This window comes from Rhinatrema bivittatum, chromosome 6 (genome assembly GCF_901001135.1).
Source record: "Rhinatrema bivittatum chromosome 6, aRhiBiv1.1, whole genome shotgun sequence".
Classification (NCBI taxonomy): domain Eukaryota; kingdom Metazoa; phylum Chordata; class Amphibia; order Gymnophiona; family Rhinatrematidae; genus Rhinatrema; species Rhinatrema bivittatum.
In genome coordinates, this window is record NC_042620.1 from 235298560 (window position 1) to 235319026 (window position 20467).

The following is a 20467-nucleotide window of genomic DNA, read 5'->3' on the forward strand; positions in this document are numbered from 1 at the left end:
CATAGTCAATATCCAAAACATTTTCCTTAATACAAACACATCACTATAACTTAACTTACAATATTTCAACCAGACGCCTCATCTCAAAAACATTTAAACATAGCACCAGTGGTTTGAACTGTCGTAGCCTGCAGCTAAAACACACGCATTCCAAATGCTGTGCATCAGTGCTGGCCCCCTCAACTTGACCATTCTCTGTGTCAATATGCATTGATACGTATGCGGTGCAGCTTGAATCTGAGCAATCACAGGACTCCATAAAACTTTGAACATCGATGCATGGTGCATCGTCACTCTTGACCCATGATGCTTCAAAGCACTTGACACAAGCTGTATTGAAGTATTCAGCACCAGCCAGATGTTTGTCGCACCTCACTTTGGAGCATACTGTTTTGGCGCACTATGTGCAGTGCACTGATGGTTAAGCATTGCACTGTCAATTCGTTCTAAGACTTCGGCACTTCAGCTCATCGATCACCAAGAACCTTCCTTTTGGATCCCAAGACAGGAATATATGGCACAGCGTTCATGCAGTTGGTGTTCTCTTCAGTGCCCCATAGGCACCCTACATATTCCTTGATGTAGTTGGAACATCATCCATTGAAGCAAAGAAAGTCCATGTCATTTGAAGTTATTAAACATTCTACTCCAAGTCTTAAAACTGCTCTGTCAACACAGCTGTATGTGGCCCATCTTAGGTCAGCTGGGAAAGGGGTGAAGCTATTCCTAAACCCCCTACCCCCAATTACTTAGAGCACTATCTCCACTTTACTTAATGGTAGAAGATTTTCAGCTGGAGACACCAGGACCCATATGTTCCATAGTGCCACTAGCCTCCTCTAGACCACAGCCCCAGTTACCAGAACCAATCCTAGTATTGGAAAAGCATATATCACTGCCTACTGTAGGGCAGAGGATATCAGTCTCTGGATCAGATCATATCTTTGAAAGTTTTCTTTGCTTCACTGTTTTTGGGTACTTGCCAGGTTCTTATGGCCTGGATTGGCCACTGTTGGAAACAGGATGCTGGGCTTGATGGACCCTTGGTCTGACCCAGTATGGCATTTTCTTAAGGAGTCTGAGGACTTTTCAACTATACTCAAATATTCTTATGTTCTTATCTAACGATGACGATCCCATCTAGCAGGGTCCCAGTTTCACAAGATTTGATAACTTCTGCAGTCAACATAACACTTAGTAAAGCGATCTTGCCGTGTAAAAGAATCATCTTCATATATGTGTATGTGTGTGTATATATAGTAATTGATTATTCAATTAGTTAATGCAAAGGACCTTAATGACTGTGATTTGAGTTAACTCATGGGTTAATGCAAAAACATAACTATACTTCAGGAGGTGTAATGCATATAGTTAATTCAATGGTTCCCAAAATTTGTTTCATGGTATACTTGGTACAGAGGTCATTTCATTGTGGAACACCATCCACTTCCACATCATCACCATCTTTTATCTTCTTCTCTTGCCTTCCTTCTCACCTGTGGTGTCACCATTATCATCTTCCCTCTCCTCCACTCCCTGGCATCATCACCACATCTTCCCCACTCCCTGGCATCATCTCCTTCCCTCTGCCTCCATGCCTTTCCTTCACCCCTTGACATCATCACCTTCCCTCTCTGCCATCTCCAGGCATCATCACTTTTCACCACCTCTTCCCCACCCCCTTGCATCATCATCATCACTGTTCGTCTCCCTTCACCATTACCTTCCCTCTGCCTTTCTCCCTCACCCCTTGGCATCATCATCCCCTTCCCTTTGCCTCCACTACTCTTCCTCCATCCCCTAGCATCTCCTTCCTTCTTTCTCCACCCCTCTCCATCCACTGGCATCATCGCTTTCTCTTCCTTCTCCCCATGCCAATCACCTTCTGTTCCCTTTCTCTTCAACCCTGGCATTAGTTGCCCTCTCCCTCAATTCCTGGCATCATAATCATCTAACCTTTTCCTCACCCTCTGACATCACCATCCCTCTCTTTCCACTCCTCTCCCCCACTGATATCATTATCAGTCTTTCTTTCCGCCACACCCTGGCATCACCTTCCCTCAACCTCATTCCTTGGCATCATCACCTTTCCTCCCCACCCCTTTGAATCATCATCTTCCCTCAGTCCCCACACACTGTGTCACATTCATCTGTCCCTTTATCCCAGGACAAGCAGGATGCTAGTCTTCACATATGAGTGATGTCACTGACTGAGCCCTATCACGGGAAACTTTTGACTCGCACACTGAGCCCACTCAGCATGCCCAGCATGTCATGATCCCTTGAGCCACAGGGGTCTCCCTTCAATCTTGATTTTTCTGCGCTGCAGTTAGCGTCGCGGTGAAGGAGCCCTGTGTGAATTTCTTCACACAAACTTGAGAATAAAAATTTAAAATATCTCACTTCATCCCCTATATAGGGGTCTCCCTCCGACCACCGGCCGGTGAGTAAAATTTTTTCCCGTTCTATCCGGGTGAACTTAATTTTTTGGTCAGTAGGCCATCGACGGCTGTCCAGCCTTCGTTATGACCACGGGCTTCAAAAAATGCCCGAACTGCACTTGCACAATGTCGATCACAGACCTGCACGTCAAGTGTGTGTTGTGCCTAGGGCAGTCGCATGATGTTTCTTCCTGCCCTCAATGTGCGGAGATGACCACCAAGGGCAGAAGGCCCGACGGGAAAAAATGGAACATCTTTTCCATATACAGCTTATGCCGTCGACTCAATCATCTCCAGCTGGAGCATCAAAAAGAATAATAATTCGCAAGTGTCGCACTGATGACTCCGGAGACAGACTATCCCCGACTCTGTCTGCGGCATCGGTAAAATCGACATCCGGGCTTGAAAAAGCAATGGAGCATAAACAAAAGCGACATCGACATACTTTGACGCCAGAGGCCTTACTATTACCAAGAGAACCATCGCCAAAGAGGTCTCGTCTACAAGGACTATCAAGGCTTACTACTCCAAGGCGTTCCCCCACCTTCAAAGGTGCTGGGCATCGAGCCACCACAGGACCCTGTGGAAGAGCCGATGACTCCTTCTCTGCCACCACCTATAGCTGCTCTGACTTCATCAGCTATAAGGGAGGAACTGGACGGATTTATCCGCCAGGCAGTGAGAGAAGCTCTGAGATCTTTGTCCATCGACACCAGTGGAGCCGATGCCCGTATCTGTGCCTTCACCGGTGCAGATACCAGATTTGTCAATATTCCAGCCACTGATGTGGAAGCTCAATGCCCTGATTGGAGCTCTTCCAGTGCAGCCTGTCACTCCTATTCCAGTCTGTGGTGATGATGCTTCTGGTACTTCTCTACCATCTGAACCTCAGCCGGGGCCCTCCGGACTCTCTCGACCGAGAATTCCAGTCTCTCCATGGATACCATTCTTTTCACCACAAAAACCATCGATGCCATTGAGGCCTCCTCATGTTTCTCCTCCAAAGCATACTCCATCGGACTCTTGGGAAGATAGACACCGACACATCTTCAGAGGACTTCATGTCTGAACCGTCCCCACCTGAAGACAGAAAAAAGTCACCCCCAGAGGACCTATCTTTTACAACTTTTGTAAAAGAGATGGCTGACACTATTCCCTTTAAACTAGTGTTGGAAGAAGACAGCAGACCTTAGAGGTTCTACAGTTTGTAAACCCTCCTAAGGAGGTACTAGCAATTCCAGTACATGAGGTCCTAGTAGAACTGCAGCACAGATTATGGGAACACACCCATGCTCAGTTCCACCAGTAAATAAAAGGATGGATACCACCTATCTGGTGCAGCACATCCCCGGTTATCAGAGAGCCCCACATCAATCTGTGATGGTGGAATCTGCTCAGAAAAAATCAGAGAGTACGCCCTCATTCATTGATTCCACCAGGAAAAGAACAAAAGTTCTTGGACAATCTGGGCAGGAAAGTCTTTTAAGAGTCGATGCTTACTTCCAGAATAGTGTCATCAACTTTATATGATGCAACCTCTGGAAACAGATGCAACAACTAGCTGAGATTTTGCCTCAACAGTATCAGGACTCAGTTAATGACATTATCCACAAAGGTTTAGAAGCAGGCAAACTTGAGGTCCATGCTGCCTATGACAGTTTTGAGACCTCTTCACGAGTAGTGGCAACTGGTATCAGTTCACGTCGTTGGGCCTGGCTCAAAGCTGCTGACCTCAGGCCTGAAGTTCAAGAGAAGCTGGTAGATTTACCGTGTGGGTGATAACCTTTTTGGAACAAGAGTTCAAGACACAGTAGCCCAACTTAAAGAACACTCTGAAACTCTGCGTCAACTATCTGCTGTCCCACAAGATACTTCATCTGCCGCACGGCATGAAAGGATACCAGAAAACCCTACTATAGACCACATAGGTACTATCCACCAGCACCCCGTGGTAGAGCATCCAGACCACAGCAAAGATCCCAGCCTAGACAACCGAGGGCTTCTAGTCCTCACCCTCCCCCCCCAAACAGGCCCAGCATCAGGCTTTTGAAAACCAGCCAGAGGACAGCAGTCACTCCATCAACCCCAAACCCACCATACCAGTGGGAGATAGAGTCTCTCTCTTTCACACCCATTGGTCAAATATCACAACAGATCAATGGGTACTATCAATTATAACACAAGGTTACCAACTGAATTTTCTCACAGTACCAAAAGACTCTCCACCAAAGTCTCTTGGATACCCAAGGATCATATCACTCTTCTGCAAGCAGAATTATCCACCCTTCTGAGAACCAGGGCTGTGGAACCAGTTCCCCGACCTCAGCAGGGCAGAGGATTCTACTCCCGTTATTTCCTTAGGCCTCCTGTTTTCTTTGGAATATGTACCATCCTAAACCTCCGAAATCCCAACAGATTTCTACGGAAAGAGAAGTTCAGAATGGTCTCCTTAAGCACCATGCTTCCTCTCCTTCAAACAGGAGACTGGCTCTGTTCTCTGGATCTACAGGATGCTTACGCTCACATTCCAATATTCCCTCCTCATCGCAAGTTTCTGCATTTCATGGTGTGTCATCAGCATTACCAATACCGGGTCCTGCCATTCGGACTTGCCTCAGCACCCAGAGTGTTCACAAAGTGCCTAGCTGTAGCAGCAGCTCATTTGCACAAGGAAAGTGTACATTTTCCTAGCGTGTAGCAGATGGACTCAGAACAAATGGGTATAGTGTGCTCGTGCTAGCAGTTGGAGACGGATTTGACGTCAGCACGTGATACATATACCCCTGCAGGAAGTGCAGCAGCTCAGTAATTTCGGTCTCCAAAGCAGTTTGGAGCTACCTCATGCTCGCTGAGCATTTTTCCAAATTCTAACGACTAAATTCATAGAAGAATCCTACCTGAAGACGAGCCCCGTACTCCTGCGTGATACCCTCGGGTCCCTCCCCCAGTTGAGTTTCCCGAGGTGATTTCCGTGGTCCCTCAGAGGTACGAGCCTCGGTCCAGACTCGCAGCAGGGACCTAGCCCCCGAGTGAGAAGGGCTCGGGCGCGGCATAGAGGCAGCCTCGGTCCGGGTGAGGACTTGGCCCACGAGCGAGACGAGGTCGGGCGTGGCCTAGAGGCAGTGGGTGCACTTCCTCGAGCGCGGCGGTGATGGTAATCACCCTTTCCCCCTGCAGCCGGAGACCGCCCGGGTCGCAGCTGGGAAGCGCCGAAGACCAGGTAAGGCATACATCTTTACTTTTGCTGGTCTCCGAGGAAGCGAGGATTAGCGGGATCTGCCTACGAGGCAGCCCGCCAAGGAGGTTGCCATTTTGCCTGCCTGCTCGCCGTCGCCATCTGCCCTGGTTCGCCGCCTCGCTCTAGCAATCAGCCCAGACTAGGCGCACAGGCGACGGGCGCATGTGTTAGGTGCCCGAAAATAATTGGGCGCACATTTGATAGAGGCGCACCTTGATACACATTGATTAGGCGCACGTTGCTAGGCGCACGTTGCTAGGCACACATCTTTTGCGCATATTACAAGGCGCATACTTCGGCTGGGAGCGCACCGGCGCATAGAGATAACAGACGCGATGGAGCGTATGAGAGCCCATGCGTCCGCAGAGCCGGCACCTCCGGAATCAGGCATAAAAGCTCTAGGCCTCTGTTCAGCATGCCACCTCAGAGCCACACAGAGTGAGGAAGCAGACTCCCTATGTTCCCAATGTGAGGAGGCCCTGGGAGTTCCAGGCCAGGGCCGGTCCCAGCCCAGCGTACTTGCCAGTTCCTCAGGGAACACCCCGGACCTAGCAGGCCGCGATGAGCAGCCAGGGAACCCTAGAGACCTGGTGCCCCTAAGGCTAGAACCTGCTTCGCTCTCCTGGGTGGAATTATTCAAGGGGATTCACGCCTTTGTCAAGATGCAGTCTGATCCCTGAACGGACCCGTACGTACCGGATGACCCTGCCCCTGGACCATCAAGACCTAGGCATGGCCACTCGCCACCCGGAAGCCCCACTTATGGGGATTCAGATTGCTCTGAGGTAGAAGGCGAGCCCCCCCGAGGAGGGAGAACTTCCCTCGGGGATAGAACCGAATCGAACCATGAGACGCTTCTTCCTTAAGGAGGATCTCCCAGACCTGGTCTCTCAATGCCTGTTGGAGCTGGCTATCCCGGGCCACGGCACCCCAGGGGAACCTATAATGAACCCCCTGCTGGAAGGCCTTTGTCAAACGGCCCACCACTTCCCCCTCCTACAAGCAGCACAGCAGCTAATTGATCTCGAGTGGAATGCGCCGGAGGCCTCATTCAAAGGGGGTTGGGCCTTGTCTGGCATGTACCCCCTGGACCCGGCAACCAAGTTGCTGCTGGCGTGCCCCAAGGTAGACGCCATAGTCTGCGCAATTGTGAAGCGCACCACCATTCCGGTGGAGGGAGGGGCGGCCCTCAAGGATGCACATGACCGGCGCATGGACGCCATTCTGAAACAAGCCTTTGAGGTGGCAGCCATGTCCCTACGAATCGCGACCTGCTGCACCTTGGTGACGCGTTCCTGTTTATCACAAGCCAGGAAGAACGCCCCGGGAGAAGAAATGGAATCAGCCCTCTCGTTCCTCACTGACGCTGCCTCCGACCTAGTCCGTACGGCAGCCAAGGGAGTGTCCTCCTCAGTGGCAGCCAGGAGACAGCTCTGGCTACGAAATTGGTCAGCCGACTCCTCCTCCAAGACGCGCCTTACAAGAATGCCCTTTAAGGGATCCCTCCAGTTCGGCAGCGACCTCGATAACCTGGCTGACAAATGGGGCGCCTCTCCATTGCCCCATCTACCAGAAGACAAGTCAAGGAGGAACCAGCGCCCTTTTCCTAGGCCATCCAGAGGTAGAAGCTCTCAACGCTTCAACCCTTACAGGGCTCGCTACCAAGCACTTTGTTCTCAGACCAGGAACCAATCCTTTCGGGCCAGGCACAACAAGAGGAGAACCGGCTCGGGTTCGGGTCCTGACCGCACCCCACACTGAGAATCAGCTGACCCATCTGGGGGAGGAAGCCATAGGGGGCAGGCTAACCCTATTCTACCGCAGGTGGGTCGAGATTACTTCGGACCAGTGGGTCCTCGCCATTGTTCGGGAAGGGTGTATTACCTGGACTTCCTTCACCTCCCTCCGGACAAGTTTGTGGAATCTCCTTGTCCGCCCCTCAAGAGGGCGGTGCTGGAAGCTACCTTGGGAAGGCTCCTGTCCCTAAAAGCCATAATCCCAGTGCCTGCATGGGAGATAAATTCTGGCCATTACGCCATTTATTTCATCGTGCCCAAGAAGGGGGGCACCTTCAGACCCGTCCTGGACCTCAAGTCTGTCAACCGACACTTAAGGGTCCCAGGATTTCGCATGGAAACTCTGTGGTCAGTCCGAAGTGCCATACAGCCAGGGGAGTATCTCACATCCCTGGATCTGTCAGAAGCTTACTTGTATATCCCAATCCATCGGGATCATCAGCGCTACTTACGCTTCAATGTCCTGGGACAACACTTTCAGTTCCGGGCTCTACCCTTCGGGTTAGCCACCGCACCACGGACCTTTACCAAGGTAATAGTAGTGGTGGCAGCGTCACTCAGGAAGGAAGGAATTCTCATCCATCCCTACCTAGACGATTGGCTGATCAGGGCAAGAGTCACCAGGCAACCAACAGAGTTATATCTCTTCTGGAAAGCCTAGGATGGGTAGTCAACACAAACAAGAGTTCCCTACAGCCTTCGCAGTCGCTGGAATACCTCTGAGTCCGATTCGACACCTAGGGAGACAGTCAGCCTGACCTCCAAGAGGAAATCAAAACTCCGGAATCGTTTGCTGAGCGCCACCCGGCCCACAGCTTGGGATTACCTACAGGTCCTCTGCCTAATGGCCTCCACTCTGGAAGTGGTACCATGGGAGAGGGCTCATATGAGACCATTACAACGCGCCCTTCTATCTCGGTGGAGCCCACGATTACAGAACTACACCGTGCATCTACCTCTACCGGCCAGAGTATGGCATCAGTTACAGTGGTGGCTGCAGCCTGGCCACATGAGCCGGGGGTCAAAAATGTCCTCTCCAACCTGGACCCTGCTCACTACAGATGCCAGCCTGAGCGGCTGGGGAGCACACTGCGAAGAACTAACCGCCCAAGGGCGGTGGAACAGAGAAGAGTCGGGGTGGAACATCAACCGACTAGAGGCACGGGCAGTCAGGTTGGCATGCCTGCGATTTGCCCACAGACTTCGCAACAGAGCAGTCAGAGTGATGTCTGACAATGCCACCACGGCATATATCAACCGACAGGGCGGAACCAGAAGTCGACAGGTATCCTTAGAAATAGCCCCCCTGATGGCTTGGGCGGAAGCGAATCTCCAGGACATCTCCGCCATCCACATCGCTGGGAAGGACAACGCCACGGCAGACTTCCTCAGCAGAGAAAGCCTAAACCCGGGGGAATGGCAGCTGTCGTCCACGGCCTTCCAGATGATCACGGATCAGTGGGGTACGCCGGGCATGGACCTACTAGCGGACAGGTCCAACGCTCAAGTACCCAGATATTTTAGCCGCAGGCGAGATCCTCTATCCCAGGGGATCGATGCCCTGGTACAGCCATGGCCGCAGGGGATCCTGCTATATGCCTTTCCCCCATGGCCCCTGCTGGGTGCCATTATACACAAGATTCAGCGGCACAGAGGCCTAGTTCTTCTGGTGGCCCCGGACTGGCCAAGAAGACCCTGGTACGCAGACATGAGAAGACTACTGGCGGGGGATCCTCTAACCCTGCCTCCTCACAGGGACCTGTTGCGACAAGGTCCCATCCTCCACGAGGATCCAGCTCAATTCTCTCTTACGGTCTGGCCATTGAGAGGGCTAGACTGAAGAAAAGGGGATACTCGGGGCCGGTAATAGATACACTCCTCTGTGCACACAAGTTCTCCACATCACTAATTTATATAAGGATCTGGAGAGTATTTGAAGCCTGGTGCGAAACTCGCAGCACCAATCCACATGCCGCTAAAATCCCCATCATTTTGGATTTCCTGCAAGATGGGCTCCAGAAGGGTCTGTCCCTCAATTCAATCAAGGTTCAGGTGGCAGCACTATCCTGCTACGGCCCCAGGAGTGACGGCAACAGCATTGCCACACACCCAGACGTTTCACGTTTCCTGTAAGGAGTCAAGCACATTCGCCCGCCACTGAAGTGGCCAGTGCCCCTGTGGAACCTCAACCTAGTTTTGGAATTCCTAGCGGGACCTGCCTTCAGACCTCTCCGAGGTCTGAAGGCAGGTCCCACTAGGGACACATTGAAGATGGTGTTCTTGCTGGCCGTGTGTTCAGCACGCCGCATCTCAGAGCTACAAGCACTGTCCTGCTGCGATCCGTTTCTCAGGATCACCCCAGGGGCTATCCATCTTCGCACGGTTCCTTCCTTCTTACCCAAAGTAGTCTCGCACTTCCACCTTAACCAAACCATTTCCTTGCCAACCACGGAAGGTTTGAAGAAGTCGGAAGAAGGTCGAATACTGCGCCATCTCGACATCGGCAGGCTGCTGTCCAGATACCTGGAAATGTCGGAAGCAGTACGAAAGACGGACCACCTGTTCGTCCTTCACAGCGGGGAGAAGCAAGGGGAAGCGGCCTCACGGGCAACCATTGCCCGCTGGATCAAAGAAGTTATCAAGGCGGCCTACGTAGAAGCGGGAAAACCACCACCTCTACGGTTCAAGGCTCACTCTACCAGAGCGCAAGCGGCCTCCTGGGCAGAAACTAGGATGCTGTCGCCTGCAGAGATATGCAGAGCGTCAGCGTGGTCCTCCCTCCATACCTTCTCCAGATTCTACCGTCTGGACGTCTAGCCAGGGAGGATACAGCATTTGCAAGGGCAATCCTAAACGGACCTCGGGCAGCCTCCCACACAGTCAGGGAGTAGCTTTTGTACATCCCATTTGTTCTGAGTCCATCTGCTACACGCTAGGAAATGGAGCGATTACTTACCTGATGATCTCGTTTTCCTTAGTGTAGGCAGATGGACTCAGCATCCCGCCCGGCTGCCGATATACATATGGGGATTCACCGATTCAAGGTAAGCCATGTTTTCTTACATAGGGCATCCACCCTGCCGGGTGTTGACGCCTTGCGGTTGAGAACACTGGCGGTCTCCAGCTACTGTCAATCGGTCAGGTTAATCATGTTCAGTTAGTCAATTGGTCAGTCACACATATATCCATAAAGCTTTTGCAAGGAAGATTACTGAGTTGCTGCACTTCCTGCAGGGGTATATGTACCACGTGCTGACGTCAGATCCGTCTCCAACTGCTAGCACGACCACACTATACCCATTTGTTCTGAGTCAATCTGCCTACACTAAGGAAAACGAGATTATCAGGTAAGTAATCTCTCCATTTTCCTTACCTGGACGACTGGCTCATCAGAAGCCAATCACAGCAAGGAGCTCTCACCTCTCTCAAGCTCACAATCAATCTGCTCCATTCGCTGGGATTTCTAATCAACTACCAAAAATCCCACCTCATTCCATCTCGCTTACTGCAATTCATCGGAGCAGAGTTGAATACCATCATATCAAGAGCCTTCCTCCCAAAAGACCGGGCAGGGACACCTCATTAGCACACTCTCTGCGCTTAAAGAAACAAGCGACACCATATCAGTTTCTAACTCTACTCAGCCACATGGCCTCCACAGTTCATGTCACTCCTATCGCCAGATGAGCCATGAGAATAACCCAATGGACATTAAGTTCACAGTGGATACAAGCCATTCAACCGTTGTCGTCCCCAGTTCAAATAACCCACCAGCTACGTTCAACTCTCCTATGGTGGGTGAACAAGGACAACTTGCGCAAGGGCCTACCCTTCCAACAGCCAATTTTGCAAGTAACTTTAACTACAGATGCATCCACCGTAGGTTGGGGAGCTCACATAGACAATCTCCAAACCCAAGGTACTTGGACAAAACTCGAAGCAACATTTCAAATCAATTTCCTGGAACTTTGAGCTGTATGTTATGCTCTACATGCATTCAAGGACTGCCTTTCACACAAGACTGTACTAATACAAACGGACAACACAGTTGCCATGTGGTACCTGAATAAACAGGGCGGTACGGGCTCGTATCTTCTTTGTCAAGAAGCCTCACAGATTTGGGACTGGGCCCTGACACATTCTATGTTTCTCTGGGCCACTTATCTGGCAGGCATTCACAATGTAGTAGCGGACTGTCTCAGTCATCAATTCCAACCTCACAAGTGGTCCCTGGATCCCTTAGTAGCGACCAAGATATTTCAACGTTGGGATCAACCAACGATGGACCTCTTTGTATCCCAACTGAATCACAAAGTAGACAGCTTTTGTTCCCTGCACAAACAGGGAACTCAATTATCCAGGGACGCCTTTGCTCGCCCCTGGAACTCAGGCCTTCTATACGCGTATCCCCCGATACCGCTAATAACCAAAACCCTAGTGAAGCTACAACTGTACAAGGGGTCCATGATACTCATAGCCCCTTATTGGCTTAACAAATGTGGCTCCTCATACTACTCGACTTCTCGATCAGGGAACCAATTTGCCTGGGTACAATTCCCACTCTCATAACTCAGGATCAGGGCAGGTTGCACCATCCCAACATTCAATCCCTATCTCTAACAGCCTGGATGTTGAAAGCTTGATCTTGCAACCATTCAGTCTTTCAACTAATGTCTCTCAAGTGCTTGTAGCTTCACGTAAGCCTTCCATGCCAAAAAACTATACTTCGAAGTGGAAACGATTCACCATGTGGTGTGCACAAAAAAGTATTGACCCTTTTTCCTGCCGCACATCATCTTTACTAGACTATGGCACCTTTCAGACTCTGGTCTCCAGACCTTGTCAGTAAGGGTACACTTAAGTGCAATCTCAGCTTACCACCATACAATAGGGGATGCACCAGTATCCGTGCGACCTCTTGTCAGTAGATTTATGAGAGGTTTAACTCACCTTAAACCCCAGATATGGCCACCAGTCACAGAATGGGACCTTAATGTGGTATTAACAAGATTCATGCGTTCTCCTTTTAAACCCATGAATTCCTGCAATGTTAAATTTCTCACATGGAAGACTATCTTCTTAATAGCCATTACATCTGCTAGAAGGGTTAGTGAGTTACAAGCACTTGTCACATACTCACCTATACAAAATTCCTACATGACCAAAATTCCTTCCCAAGGTAGTTACGGAATTCCATTTGAATCAGTCCATAGTCTTGCCCACATTCTTCCCAAGACCTCACTTTCACCAAGGTGAGAGAGGTATTTGCACACCTTGGACTGTAAACGTGCACTTGCATATTGCTTAGACCACACTGCAGTCCATAGGAAATCCACTCAACTCTGTTTCTTTTGATCCAAACAAACCAGGTAAAGCAGTGGGCAAACACACTCTCTCCAACTGGCTTGCAGATTGTATAGAGTTCTGCTATGAAAAAGCAGGCCTTCCTCTCCAAGGGCGAGTAAAGGCGCATTCAGTAAGAGCAATGTCAACCTCAGTAGCACACTATCGTTCAGTGCCAATAGCTGACATATGTAAAGCTGCAACATGGAGTTCTCTTCACACCTTTGCAGCTCATTACTGTTTGGACAAAGAAGGACGACAAGATTCAGCCTACGGACAATCTGTCTTAAATAGTTTATTTCCAGTATAATCCCAACTCCTTCTAGATCCAACCTGCTGTGATTTCAAGCTGCCCCAATTTTTCCAATAGTACACCCATTGTGCCTTTTGCACAAGTTGTATGCTGTTGGTCCACTACAAATATGACTCAGCCTGTAGCTTGCTAATCACCCATATGTGAGGACTAGCATCCTGTTTGTCCTGGGATAAAACAAAATTGCTTACCTTGTAATAGGTGTTATCCCAGGACAGCAGGATGTAGTCCTCACGGAACCCACCCGCCACCCCGCGGAGTTGGGTCCGATCTGTTTTATTATTTTATTTTTGCTAAAGCTTATTGCTACATACGAGACTAAAGGGAGACCCCTGTGGCTCAAGGGATCATGGCATGCTGGGCATGCTCAGTGTGCCAGTCAGAAGTTTCTAGAAACTTTGACAGAAAGCTTTCTATGATAGGGCTCCGTCAGTGATGTCACCCATATGTGAGGACTACATCCTGCTGTCCTGGGATAACACCTATTACAAGGTAAGCCATTTTGCTTTCCCCATTCCACCTCCAATCCCTGAACAGCAAAAGTCTGGGAGGAGGCTTACCAAGTGCTGCTTCTTCCTCCTTTGCCAGACTCCCTTTGCAGTTTGAACTGCATGGGGCCAGCAGGTCTCACAAGCCTACAGAGCCCCATGCAGTTTGTTGCACAGGAGAGCCAGCAGAGGAGAAAGCAGGAGCAGTTGCTAAACACTGCTCTCTCCCCTCTGCTGGCAGGAGGACACCCTGCAGACCAGGAAGGAAACAGCACAACGGTTTGGAAACGCTGAGTTAATTTATTGCATTAGCTCTCTATATCTAATGCAAGATCCTATGTGGACTGCAATCTCCAGTCCCTCTCTCCACCACCATGATCACCTTTCCCAGCCAACTTGCATCAAATTGGATCAATCAGTGATGTGACGTGAATAATATTAAATGCCTACACAGCTGAGAGCTGTACCAACACCCAGAGGGAGGAGGTAAAGTCCTCCCTTTCCCCCTACTGAGTTCCCCACAACTTATGGACGTACAGAGGTGTGGGGTAGGTGATGTTTGAGGATTAGGTTGGCCACATTTTTACTCTGGAGATGTGAGGGGTAGAGGGATTGGTCAGCTGCTGCTTTTTTTTTTTTTTTTTTTTAACTTGGGTGGTAGAGAAGGAGATTGCATTCCTGGTTAGGTATATGTTTTTAACTGGGATGGAGAAGGATCCTTTCTTGGCCTTGGCTAATAAATATATATATATATATTTTTTTTTTTTTTCTAAACTAAATAGCTGGTGAAGTGGGTGGGAGATCTATCACAACTGGGTCCTACGTTGGCTTCCATTTTAGTGTGGACTTTTTTATTTTTTTTTACTTCTGATGTAATAAGAAATGGGAAGCACAGAACACAGTTTTTACTATTGTGTGCTATGCATCTCATTTCCTTATTATATCCCAAGTAAAAATTAACCACGGTATTTAAAAAAAAAAAAATCAGTGCAAAATATTTAGCGCTTATTTTTATTTTTTATAAATGCAATCTTACTATTTTGGCTCCAAAGTGTGGCTCTTTGAACTTGTAGAATCTGAAACTGCCATGTAGATGGCTTAAAATATTCCATGTTCATATCTCTTTTCCTTTCTTGGAGTGATTTTTCCTCTGTTTTTGTTTTAAGAAGAATTCTCAGTATATTTGATATGGTCTGAAAGTCAGAGAACAGATACACATTGCAATTCCAATGGCCTGTTATGTACATGTAATGACTTTTATAGCATGGGAAGATTTTATATTTTTACCCATCACACTTGATAAAGTTAATTACTGTATGTTTGTCCCAAATGTCTTTTATTAAATTCTAATACTTAATTCATTTTTTATCTTTTTACTTTTTTTTTTTTTTTTAATTCTAGCCAGTAGGTGGAAAACTTTGTATTGCAGTCCATTGGCATCACCAAGTGCACATAATCCGAACACAGAAACAAGCTCTTGTAGCAATGCACTAAACTCTCCTGGGTACCTCAAATCAACTAACAAACAGCTACTAACTTGTGGCAGCTCAGGTAAAGCATGTTAAATAATGTGGAGAGAAAAATGAGTAGCGTGAGTAATATTGATAGGGAGATGTAGGAAACCCTTTTTTTTTTTTAATTACTCTTGTTTTTCATTAAAGAAAAAACCCAAACAAACAAAACTCCTTGGAATAAATAAAATCTCACTATACAAAATCCTCCTCTGGCAGGTAGAATTGCATGGTTATGTACTCCGGATTGTACTAAATCATACTTTGCTGTACAGGAACTTCAGATGTCTTTATTATGCTAAGCATGCAATCATATAATAAATAATAAACTGAAATGTGTTTAATGCTAATTTGGTAACCCTTTTCTGCTTCTGTTAGAAAAATGTATTTTATTTAACAAATTTTATAAAATATAAGATTAAATGACAGCATGTATATATAATTGCATGGCCTGCATGGGTACTAAGCTTTGAAAGTAAAGCCAAGTATTTCAACCATTCCTGTGCCTCTGGAAGTAGCACATTTAGCCAGTAGGCATTGATATTGCACAGTGACTAGAAGTTTACTTTCTGGGGCTGCAAGTATTACATTTGCAGTATCCCTAGTCTTAGCTAACCTGGAAAATTTTTATCCAGGTCTCCTGAATGCTGATATGTGATAACCCTGCTGAGTCATGAGACTAGCCCTATATTTAAAAAAAAAAAAAAAAAAAAAAAGTGATGCACTGCTCTTCCTTAAGAGCCACAAACTAGATCTGATTTTCAGAATAACAAACTCTGCAAATGAATCTGGTTCTTAGAACACATAGGGTGACATTATCAGACAATGCCAAATGGACACTTCTCTCCTAGCTTATAGAATCGGTTATTTACTCTTTCAGATAATAAAGACTAGGGGGCACTCCATGAAGATAGCATGTGGCACATTTAAAACTAATCGGAGAAAGTTATTTTTCATTCAACCCACAATTAAACTCTGGAATTTGTTGCCAGAGGATGTGGTTAGTGCAGTTAGTATAGCTGTGTTTAAAAAAGGATTGGATAAGTTCTTGGAGGAGAAGTCCATCACCTGCTATTAATTAAGTTGACTTAGAAAATAGCCACTGCTATTACTAGCGACAGTAACATGGAATAGACTTTAGTTTTTGGATACTTGCCAGGTTCTTATGGCCTGGATTGGCCACTGCTGGAAACAGGATGCTGGGCTTGATGGACCCTTGGTCTGACCCACTATGGCATGTTCTTATGTTAACTTTTCCTCTACTGAGCATGCACAGGAGTTTCTGTATACACTCTGCCTCGTGAACCTCTCAGCCTTGTTTTTTGTTTGAGCTTCTGAATGGATGTGTACCTTCTCTCTAAGTTGTTTGGTATTTCATAGTTTCTTTTTTGATTTTGACTCACTCTGAGTTGCCTCGCTGCCTCAGTAGCCCCTCAATAGCAATTTCAGTAGTACTAAAAAAAAAAAAAAAAAGTACAAAAGGAAAAGTATATTATGTCCAGCTCTAAGAAGCCTGCACCCATCAGCATCAAGAACTGTGTATATGTGGCCGGAACATGTCTTACCGATGTCCATGACATTTGTTATAAATATCTGAGGTCAAACCATGACGCAGCTAAATACTATGACTATGGCTGTCATGATATCCAGGTCTTAGAAACAGGGCGTGGAAGATGGAAGAACTTTGCAGATCAGTGAAAAACTGGAGGAGTTCCTCCTCTCAGAATGGGATCTTATCGGGCTGCCTTTGTGCCAAATTGCTCCGATCCCCTAACAACCCATATGTGGATATAACAAACAGACATCTTCGGCTTTTTATTTTGTTATAAGCTCTTATATCTACATATGGGTTGTTAGGTGATTGGAGCAGTCCAGTATTTTTTTTTTTTATTTATATTTATATAGTATCACCTGGAGTGGTGGATTTAGTATAGAGGTTTGTGCCAAATTGAGAAGGAACTCCTCATGCAAAGTTCCACCTTCTGTGTCACCGGTTTCCAGATCTGCTGCTCCACCAGGATCAAGTAAAATGTGGAAGCACAGTGAACCAAGGGTCTATAAATCCTTTGCAACCCTTGCATGGTTCATCAATGCATAAAAGGAAGAAGTGCCATATGTCTGAGTTGGCAGTGCAATTGATGCCACCTAAGTAAAGTTCAGGATCAGTCCCATTAGCGCACCAAGGCCCGATATCCATGACACGCTTGGCGCCATTGGCACAGTGGGCCTTGGGCCTCATGTCCATATAGATGCATCACACTTCGATTCAGCAGATGCTCCTGTTTGCTTCATCAATGTATTCAGCATCAGATCCATTGATACTCTTTGCTCCGGCGCAATTAGACCAACTGTTCTTGGCCCCTTCAGTGCACTCAGTGCATTTGAGGCAGGAACTATCAGAGGACCGGAGGATGATTCACTGCACTTACCTTCCTCCAACTCAACATCCTTATCTCCATTTCATCTCCTTGAACATGGACTTTGCTTGGAGACACCAGATCCAATTTTTTCTGTGATGCCTCTGGTCTTCATGTATCTGCCAGTTGGCTCAGAAGGGAGCTCCCTCCTGGTCTATTGGGAGTTTCTCAAGAGGACAAACCTATACTGGTCTCAGAAGAGGGTATCTCTTCCCCTAACTCCTGGTCAAATGATACACCAGCCCATAGACCAGGTAGCGGAATTGGTGAAGAATTTTTTTTTGCCTGGCTGGCAGCTAGTGACAAGGAAGACACCCTTTAACCTCTCCTGTCTAGAATATCTGATTTGTTCCCTGAAGGGGGAGACCATCTTGCCTACATTCCTTAGGACTCCCATCAGAAGTTTCAGTAGTGGGATCTAGCCCTCAACCATCCCTCTCTGGGATGAATCTAGTCTGAGGAGGGAACATGGGAGCATCTAGATAATTCCTCCAGAGTATTTCCTTCCGAGATGACAGGAGACCCCTCCCCCATCATCATTGGGGTTATGGGTTAGTGTCCCTTTTTTCTCTTGATTCTGAAGAAGGGTCTGTGGGGATTGCATTCAACCCCCTACCTAATCTGCTGGTGTATTCTTCACCACTCAGTTTTGGACAAACCGAGTAACATATCGGGAGTCAACATCCACAAGGACCCCTGCCAGAAGTCTTCAAACTTATCCAGATTCTGAAAACTGTCAGAGTCCGCAGCAATCCTGGTTCACTCAGTCTAATAGGATTTATGAACAAAAATGTGGGAGAATCCAGTATCCTGTCCCCCACAAGCCAGGAAACTGGATTTCAAATATTGAATTTAGCAAACCCCAGTGTTTGGGTTGGTCTAGCTACCACACTAGTTGGTGGTAGTGGAGTCAGCACTGAAATGGGCTAGGAAGACCAGGGTATTCTCCAACACCCTACCATACTATTGGATAATTTTAGGAAGAAGTTCTTTCAGAGCTTAATGTCTTTATTGTGGCTCGCCAATTCTACATAGTGCAGTGCTTACACGATTGTGTCAACAAGCTGAATTACCTGATAATCTCTGGGCAGAAAACATGCAGGTTATTGGCGAGCTCTTCTGGATGTGGAGGATTGTGAACATCTTCGCTGCTCAGTGTATGAATCATTTGAAACTGCAGCATGATCTTCGGCAGCAACCATTGGAAACACGCTGGACAGCTTGGTGAGAATGTGCATGACAAGTTGGCTGATGTGCCCTGTTCTGCAGACAAGGTCAGAGAAACAGTCACCCAAATTAAGAAGCAGCATGCTGCCTAGCAGTCTCTCAATCAGAATAGCCATCTTCTAGGCGTCCTTGGTTAGCTTTTAAACACTCCTTCTAGAGACTCTCTTCCGCCAGTTTCAGTGGTATCATGCATTGCCTGCGGTTCCACAACAACAGCTTTTGGCTTGCAAACATCAGCATGAGAGGTGTCAGCTGAAGATGCTGCAGCGAGCTTAGCCTGAGCCTAGTTTTTGACAGGACTTAACCCTCATGCCTCGACCCTTCCAGTAGGCATGGAAGAGTTGCAGATGATCACCAAGAATGTTGGATCCTCAAAACTGAATCTGGTTACTATTTTGTACTTCTGCCCTCCAGTTCTGCACCATGGTTATGTCTTTAGTCTGGATCTGCTCAGCATATTGCTTTTGATAGTAACTGATGCTCCATGCAAGATACCTCTGTCTTCTGTTAAAGGTAGTTACTGCCTCTGTGTACAGGTTACCTTCATGCGGAAGTGATGCACGTAAAGTTAACATTGGTTACCTCATTTTCATCATTTTGCCTGCAGTGCCCTTTTGAATTCCATTACCATTCTGATCTTCACCACCTCTTCTGGAAGGGCATTTTATGCAACCACCACACTCTGTGAAGAAATATTTTCTAATGGTGATTCTGAGCACCCCCCCCCCCCCCCCCCAATAGTTTCATATCATGACCCCTTGTTCTACAGATTCTTTTCCAGCAGAAGAGGTTTGATGTTTGTGTATCATTAATGTCTTTTAGGTATTTGAAGGTCTACATCATATCTCCCTTGCACTTTCTCTCCTCCAGGTTATACATATTCAGGTCCTTCAGTCTCAACTCATATGGCTTTTGATGCATACCCCACACTATTTTGGTTGCCTTTGTCTAAACCGCTTTCATTCTGTCCTTATCCTTTTTGAGATATGGTCTCCAGAACTGAGCACAGTACTCTAGGTAAGGCCTCACGAAAGACAAGGGCATTATCACCTCCTTTTTCCTGCTGGTTTTTCCTCTTTCTATGCAGTCCAGCATCCCTCCTGGCTTTTGCCACCACCTTGTCACATTGTTTAGTTGCCTGTAGATCATCAGACCTAACATCCCTCTCCCAGTCTGTGCACATTAGTCCTGTTCTTTTGGGTTACTGCACCTCAAATACATGAATCCTAGCTGTCAAAGCTTTGACCACTCTTTAAGTTTCCTTATATCACTTTTGATTCTCCTGTTCATTCAGGCATGTCCACTCATTTGCAGATCATAGTGTCATCCAAAAAAAGACACATTTTTCCTTCTATCCCCTCTGCAGTGTCGCTCACAAAGATATTGGTCCTAAAACTGATCCTTGAGGCACATCACTTAACACTGTTCTCTCTTTAGAATAAGTTCCATTTACCATTACACACTGTTTCCAGTCAGTTAACCAATTTGTAATCCATTCCATTAATTTGGCTCCCACTGTCAGGCTTCTCATTTTATTATTGTGCCTCCTGTACAGTACCGTATCAATAGCTTTGCTGAAATCCAAGTACATAACATCGCGCACTCTTCCTTGCTTTAATTCTCTAGACATATGATCCAAAAAATAATCAGATTTATTTGACAGGATCTTCCTCTGGTGAAAACATGTTGACTA

At 47.2% G+C, this 20467-nt stretch overlaps 1 protein-coding gene across 3 annotated transcripts in view; it reads left to right on the top strand.

Moving 5' to 3' along the window:
- LOC115094014 (SLAIN motif-containing protein-like) overlaps window positions 1–20467 on the top strand; it is a 232534-nt gene that overhangs the window by 54439 nt on the left and 157628 nt on the right. For 2 of the 3 annotated variants that reach the window (XM_029606627.1, XM_029606628.1), the window contains exon 4: window positions 15021–15170. The exons of the other annotated variant lie outside the window; for it this stretch is intronic. In XM_029606627.1, the coding sequence (XP_029462487.1) occupies window positions 15021–15170 (150 nt within the window). The remainder of the gene's footprint in view (window positions 1–15020; window positions 15171–20467) is intronic. 3 annotated transcript variants of the gene reach the window in all.